This window comes from Priapulus caudatus, unplaced genomic scaffold (assembly GCF_000485595.1).
Source record: "Priapulus caudatus unplaced genomic scaffold, Priapulus_caudatus-5.0.1 Scaffold788, whole genome shotgun sequence".
NCBI lineage: Eukaryota > Metazoa > Priapulida > Priapulimorpha > Priapulimorphida > Priapulidae > Priapulus > Priapulus caudatus.
In genome coordinates, this window is record NW_014577849.1 from 33909 (window position 1) to 41914 (window position 8006).

The window sequence follows — 8006 nt, forward strand, 5'->3', positions numbered from 1 at the left end:
GATGACCGCCGATCAGCGGGATGCTCGCATGCGGCTCACTTCCCATCCAGACTGGATCAGTCTCACCTATAGCTGAAAGTTCTGAATTCAACTGTGCCGGAAGAATAAGGAGGGGAGCAGAGACGGAAATGTGAATTAAAACAATGCAGACACAATCAGCAGATGATGACGATAGATGATGACACATGCAGTAGAGGAGAGTAGATATAACAGCAGCAGCAGAGCAGCAGCAGGCAGCAGCAGCAAGCAAGCACAACAACAAAACAACAACAACAACAACACAAACAACCTGAGACATAACCACAACACTGAGACCATAGCCGGCGAGACACAAGCGAATGCACGCACGAGTGTTCGTAGCGTGCACGTTACGAGAGCAGCCTCGGCTACGATGAACGCACCGGGCCTCTCACACCTGCTCCACACGAGTCAAGCTCGACTGCCCGCGATCAAAGCAATGCCCCGCCGTCGGCGGCAGCGGTGGCGGAGGCGGTGGTCGCTGCATCGCACCGCCGCGGAACGGTGGGAACACTCTTGTAGCTGGAATCCGTCGTCGGTGTGTGAGTAGTGCGGGTCGTGCTGGCCAATGATGCGCCGCAGAGAACAGGTCGTCGCGACGATCGGAATAGGCGGCCGGCGCGCGGCGTGGAAACGGTGGTGACTGTCCTCGTGGTGAGCCTGCTCCTGGTTTCGCGCAATCCGATCGAGAACACCGTCTCCGCTCGATCCTCGTCCCCTCGATATTCCGGTGGTGGCGTCGCGAATCCCTGCGGCTCAATGGGGACCTGCAATGGAACTTCGTAGCGCGTTTTTAAGTGCCCAGATCGTCGTAGGGCGACTGGTATGCTCCTGTAACGTGCGCGCCTGCGCAAGCTGCAGCGGTGCGGCGTGGTGGCAGCGCGTTCGCTAGCAAACGCGCCCAGCTTCCTCGTTGGTGTAATCCTGAGCTAGCATCCCACTGAAACTTCCCGAACGAACTGCGGCGGCACACCGTATTGGCGGTTCTGTCGTAGAGGGCGCCAGCGTCAAGGATGTGCGCACCGGTCGGCAGCCGCGATAGGTTGGAAGGGTTGGCATTGAGCGGCGTTACGGACGGCTGGTATTGCTGCTGCTGCTGCTGCTGCTGCTGCTGTGCTGCTGCTGCTGCATGTACTGAGGATACGAACTCTGAGGATAGTGAGGCTGGGATACTGCTGAAGAGGATGGAAATTTTGATGCGGCGGCGGATACTGGGTCTGATTAACCTCAGTCCGGCCACCGTCCACCAACTCGAACGAACCCGCGATATGGCGGTCCTGCTTGTTGCTTAGCGGCTGTCTGTATGCACAGCTCGCAGTTGTCCCAGCCGTTCATCTGTGGCGCAAAATTCCGACGGCCACCTCGTGGGGTTGACGCCACTCACGGTCCTGTGCACTGTGCGCACGATACGGATGCGCACCCCGCAGCGACGAACTCCTGAAACAACTCGCTCCTAGGGGGCGCCGCAAACTCGCGGGCTCGACCTCCGTTCCATGTGAAAATGGAATTCCGCGGGAATGTTAGTAGTCCGGTTCGAGCGGTGACGGGACCTCGCGGGACGACGCTCAGCGACCTCTCCCTGACGCCCAGCGGCACGTCGCCATTGTTCACCAGGTGGCGCCGACTCCTGCGGCTCTCCCTGCTTGGCGTAGGCGTGGCAACAAGGTCCGGCGTCAGCGCTCTCCTGAGAGCAAACTTTCTGTCCTGTATCCCAACAAGCATGAAGATTCTCCAGCTTAACACCAGGGCGTTATCTACATCCAAAAGCTACATAGAGGACTACGCAGAAACAACCAGATTTGATGTAATCTGTCTGTCCGAGACGTGGAATAAGGATGATACCCCGAAAATAAAGAACTACACTCATTATTGGAAGAACAGGAAACACAACAACAAAGGCGGTGTGGCAATTCTGACAAACAAAGGAGTGAAGGCGGTACACAGGAAAGACCTAGAGACAGATCTCCTCGAGGCGATTTGGATAGAGACGTGTATCGGTAATCAGAGAACGCTGGTTGCATCGATATATATACCGCCCGGCCATACAGAAGACATTACAGTTCTTGAAAGTGTGCTCGACAAAATTCCTACATCTACCGCAATCGTGCTTACTGGTGATTTCAACGCGAGGAGTGATCAAGGTTGTACCAAAGAAACACCTATGTGATGGTGTATACAGGGGGGGGCATGAATATTAGTGCTGGATGGTGGTGCTGCTACACGATCTGTGTACAGCTCGATCGACAATCTTGTTCCTGGTGGTAAGATACACTGGGCACTTATTATAGTCTGCGCTGTGACTGCCTTTGCAGTTTGTGCAGCATGGGGTAGATGTGCAAAGGTGTCTAATATGCCGGACCGTACCTCGCCTACTCCACTAACGAGTCTAGGGAGTCGCCTACGCCTACTCCCTAACCCTAACCCTAACCATATCAGATAGTTACCAGGGTACGTTCCGATATATCGAACCATACCCAGGGTACCCTCCAATAATACCCTGGGGGCTATAGTACTAGAGCTATGAGGGACATAGCCCCTATGAGCCCTAGTTTAGCACCTGGATTAGTTTAGCACAATGCGGGGTTTTGTCGTCACATAGCGAAAACACATTTGCGGGGTTTGTCCAAACTAATTTTGTCCATTAATTGGCCTACATGTAAAAGTAATATTGAAGTACACCTAAGTCTGGTCATAGGGTAATAGATACTGTGCTCCTGGTCAGGTGTTTTGTGTGTAAGTCGTAATAATAGAATAGGCACATTGTCTATCTACCTGATTGCGGGGCCTGTATAACTACAGTATCCCACATGGTCTAGTGGTTAGGATTCGTGGCTTTCACCCACGCGGCCCGGGTTCGATTCCCGGTGTGGGAACTAAAACTTTTGTTTCTTATTTCGTAAAGTAGTTTGCCTTACTAATAAAAAATCCTTGCTGCTATTGTTCTATACGTCGTAATGATTTTTTTTTACAGCCTATTATAGTATATTTTGATAATTTATGCATACGTATATTAGTTGTAAGGTGTAGTTGTACAAGGGATTCCTTTACCTTTTCTCAGCATTTCACAAACATCAAGAGGGCATCGGTGGAATTAAAGAAGAGCAGCAAGGTCACGCGAGTGCTGGAGGTCATCCTATCCTTGAGGAGCCAAATGGGTGGTCAGCAAGCCAGCAAACCCTTCAAACTGGATATGCTGACGCGTGTAAGCAGATAATCGATCGATATTTCCGGCATCTATAGTTCCACTGTATTATGAGGTGTGCTGACAAAATCTCCTTCGATAACAGCCATCATGATCATAATCAACACATTCACAACAATAATAAAGCCTTAACTAATTTAATCAATCAATCAATTAATCAATACTTGATTATCAGGGGCCCGTTGTCAGAAACTTCGTAAAGTTACGATTAATTTTAAGTCTAATGTTAATGTTAAGGTTAATTTTAATAGCGTTGCCAGAAACCAACTTAAACTAAACTTACTTAAGTGAAAACTTACGATAACATGAACTTCATAATTTCATGTCACAAGGCTGCTGATTGGATGAGAATCGATCACAAAATTCAAATTCATACACATTTATTGTACATCACAGTAATTTATGCATATTATGATGGCTAACCACATATAAATAATATTTGATGAAAAATTACGTGGTCATGAATTTATTCTGCACAACAAGACAAATTCTCACACTGTAACGCAAGACGCGAGAATCGTGGCAAGCGTTGCAAACCTTTAAAACAAGAGAACAAATGCCATACGTCATTTGTAAATGTATTGTTTTGTTTTATTAGCGGTAGATAATTAATGGTTTTGACGTGTTTTTCAAGAAAAACACACATTTTATTCATTATTATAAAATATAATATCACTATAATTGTAATTTGTAGTGTAAATGTGTTATTTTCAACTTAATATTAAAGTTAAGGGAGGGTCTAGGATCTCTTAAGTTAAGAGAAAAGTTACAAGAATTTTTAATTCTCTAAACTTTACGAAGTTTCTGGCAACGCTTTAAGAGAAAAAGTTAATGTTAAGGTTAATGTTAAGACTAATTTTTTTCTGACAACGGGCCCCAGGTGTATAGTGCATTTGGGTACAGTCAAATTTGTATTAGTATGCTGGGTTAGCGCTTCTCTTGATTTGCATTTATTTGCTCAAACCTGTTTAGAAAAGACGTTTGTCTATAAAGGACACTTCTATGGTTACCCTTGATAATGCTTGATTGGCAGTTATACAGTAAATCCTGCTCAGAATAGACTCCTGTCTATGTAGGACGCTTTTTTAGTTTTCCTTGAATGACCCTTATATACCTGTTTAACTGTTTAAGCACCCACTTGTATAAGCATTAGATGCGCTTGTACAGATTGCATGACCATCAAGAGTATAAAATAACACATGTAGCATCTGTGATTGAACGGCGCAAGCTTACGATGCTGGCCGTCATTTGACCTCTGATCGCTAACCGTTCCTGAATATGACGAGCTGTGGCGTGTGGGTACTAGCATATCTCATTTACAAACTCCTCACATTGCCTTATCACATCAAACTCATCACATCAAACTTATCACATCAAACTCATCAAACTCATACAAACTCCTCACATTGCCAGATGTACAGCAGTACTGACAGTCGTGCTGCCATGATGCAGAAAGTGGTGCACACGGTGCAAGCCAACTTCCCAGAGTGCGCCAGCATGAGCGACCAGCTACCGACCTTGTCGAAGGTCGCAAAGGGTGAGTGCATGCCACCTATCTTTATTGTGTGTTTGTTCTGCATGGAGCGTGTAGAACTGTCGTACTGCATACTGAATCATCAGTCACTTGCAAGTGAAAATGGAAATAGCTCCACAACCTGTTTAACGTGTATATGAGCTTCAGTTTTTAGCTCATCTGAGTGGTAGTTTGATTTTGCTCACGCCATGGCGCCGGCATCCGTTGTTCGTTTGTTCGTCCGTCCATCCATCCATGGGATGTTTACAATGGCGGCACAAATCTAAATAGCTGGACATTGGAGTGGCAATGTTGATATTTGGAATGTGGGAAGGGATTCAAAAATCACATTGGGAGGTCTGAATTTGTCAAACCTGAACCCGCAGCATACCAGTATACGGCAGGCACGTTTGCAATACTGGAAGCTATTCTTGTAGCAATGCAAATGTACAAATGGACGAAGTTACTAAATGTACACGGAGACAAACAGCTAAACGTTTGATAGTTCTCTACTGCAACATGACATGTACGGATTTGTGGGTTAGCTAGCTACAAATAGTCTAATATCTGAATGTGCGGACTGCATTCTTCCATCGCAGTGTCAAGTAGAGACTTGCAAGATGAGCTGACTGAACTGCGCCGAATGCTGCAGGAGGTCTCAAGCATCATGGCCGACTTAAGTAACCTCAAGGTCAGCCCTCCAACTGGCGTCATCGACAAGTTCCGTGACGTCATGGGCGTATCCTTTGCTGTGACGCATATCAACACAAAAATTTAGTAACAAGGATTGTAATAGTAACAATGATTGTAATAGTAATGATGTAATAGTAATGATGTAATGATTGTAATAGTAATAACAATGATTGTAATAGTAACAAGGATTGTAATAGTAACAATGATTTTCAAATATCTTTTCATTTTTTGTATTTTTGGCGACTTTATTACGGGTCGAAAAAGTGATTCAGGAACAAATACAATAATAAGGGAATACCCACAAAAATAAATAATTAGAAAATGGGTAAGAACGTGCGATAATGACTGATCTACAGTGTGATGCAATAATGACAAGATAACATTCTCGTTTGCGTGACCTTGACGGTGGCCGCACACAGCACTTCATTGCTGAGGCATCCGACTGTCTGCAGGCACTCTTCAGCCACCAGGCATCATGCATGGACGACTTTCACTCCATGGTGCGCTACTTTGGCGAAGACATGAAGAAGGTCACCACTGAGCAGATATTCGGCATCTTTGCTGAGTTCCTGAGCAGGCTCGAGGTGAGTGCATGCCCGCAGTATTGTCACAGAAGGAAACTCGTCGCAAACTATGTATTGCGTATAATGAGAAAATTGTTGAATAATGAGAGAAGGGGAACTGCTTGAATACTGCTGGGAAGTAAATATGTGACCCGCTCCAGCATAATACGGACTAATTAAGTCGCAAGTCATTGTTTTGAGTAATGAGCACGCACACATGTCAATGCTGAAAATGGCCTACCTGGACAAAAATGAGATTTTTATAAAAATAAGTTTCTAAGTGCATATTTAATCCGGATATATAGGTTCAGATATCTCTAGATTATTATGGTCATTTTTAATTAAAAAATAAAAATAAAAAATAACTTTTTTGCAACAAGGTCCGGCGTCAGCGCTCTCCTGAGAGCATGCGGGTCGAAGCGAACCTCGCCCTCGTTTGGCGGCGGCCGGGTTTCGACTGAGGCCGCTCGCCGCGCTGGTACTCGTGCAACCTCGACCTTGAAACTTCGTGGCGCCCTGCCTCCCGTCGCGCGGCGACCTGTTGTCGCGGTCGCCGGCCTGCGGTCGCTGCGCGGCGATGATGCCGATGATGCTGCTGCTGCTGATCGGAGGTCAAGTTCGTTGCGGATGGGCGCGCTGCATGCTCTTGCGCGGACTCTTGGCGGGCGAGCTGCTCGCGTTCCGACTGGTAGGGGGCGCCATGGCGGTCGTACAGCTGCTCTGTGCTGTGGCTGCGGTGCCTCCGCGAGCCCCTCGCAGTCTTTGGCGAGTGAGACGCGGCGGTGGTGGCGGCTCCTGCAAGACGAGAGAGCGTCGATACAGGTTTGCATGGACGAAGCGCGTAACACCCTAGATCATACAGCATGTAGATTACCTGTGATTATATGAGGGCGGCAATTTTTACAAAAAACACACACCAGGGTGTGATGAAGAGTCTGCCAACTTTGAAAGGCAATCGATCAGAGCATACTTAATGGTTGCCACATGGAGAAACAACACTGACCCGACAAAAAATGAGATTGTTTGGCAAAGGAAGACACAAAATGAGTAATACGTGATCAATCTGCAATTTATAATGTATCGACTGTAGATCTACACATGAAACTTGAGGATAACTTAAAAACTACGCTACAGGAAATCCATTAAATTTGTAAGCTTTCAGAACCAAACGCAATTAGTGGTAGGTTAAGCAAGGAAATGGAAAAATAAAGGTGAGCGGACAGGATCAAAACCACTAAATAAATTAAATAACACGGGAAAGTACATTTTCATGGAATGAAAGCAAATCTTTACCCTGTAATATCCATGCTTTGGCTCGTTTGTCTGAGTGCCCTCTGAGAGCAGGTGTTAGCCCTCAGAATTTCCGCTATTTCTTCGTCTGAGGTAGGCAAGTGGAGAGGTACCGCGGCTCACTGTACTGCCTGGCGCGCTGCCCATACTGCTTCTGCAACTAAGAAGCAGCAGAGAATGCATCAAAGATATCACTAGCAACATATTCTGAGGTGATATGGCATGGAATGCTTTTGTGCATTTGTATAGTAATAAAGAGGATTGACATCTACAACTTTGGGGGGTGTTGCTCCTTCCTATAAGGATATGTTGCCTGTTCAATGAACCTACTATAATTACTGGTGCTATACACTAATCATAATGTTATAGAGCAGAATAATTCAGATGAACATACGTTTGATATTAAATACTAGCAACGTATAAACAAAAATCAAGTAAAGGCCCACTTCTTGTGCATAAGTAGAAGTAATGGTTTTCAGTGGGTCAGTTATCCCGATGCACACCAAAAATCTACCATAATAACCATTGACTAAAACGTCTTTTATTATGATGTTCCTAATCTCATTATGTTAAATGAAACTGGAGACTGGAAATGCACATGGAAGACTATAATGAATGATTTACAATGTTTTTTCGAGTGTTATCTGTCTATAGCGTGCATTCAACATTAAACACACAATGGAATCGTAATGAGGGAATCTCTGTGACAATGACACTATCACAGACT

At 45.7% G+C, this 8006-nt stretch overlaps 2 protein-coding genes and 1 non-coding gene across 3 annotated transcripts in view; all 3 read left to right on the forward strand.

Annotated features, from left to right (window-relative positions):
- Positions 1-804, forward strand: part of LOC106813531 — an 11397-nt gene extending 10593 nt beyond the window's left edge. Inside the window, exon 7 of the mRNA XM_014817690.1 lies at positions 569-804. Within this exon, the coding sequence (XP_014673176.1) occupies positions 569-804 (236 nt within the window). The remainder of the gene's footprint in view (positions 1-568) is intronic.
- Positions 805-2222: 1418 nt separating this feature from the next.
- Positions 2223-8006, forward strand: part of LOC106813532 — an 11341-nt gene continuing 5557 nt past the window's right edge. The window contains exons 1-5 of the mRNA XM_014817691.1: positions 2223-2279; positions 3077-3220; positions 4634-4757; positions 5333-5472; positions 5846-6010. Coding sequence (XP_014673177.1) covers positions 2223-2279; positions 3077-3220; positions 4634-4757; positions 5333-5472; positions 5846-6010 — 630 coding nt within the window. The remainder of the gene's footprint in view (positions 2280-3076; positions 3221-4633; positions 4758-5332; positions 5473-5845; positions 6011-8006) is intronic.
- On the forward strand, positions 2820-2891 carry Trnae-uuc. Its single transcript has one exon. It is a non-coding gene; the product is annotated as a tRNA-Glu (tRNA).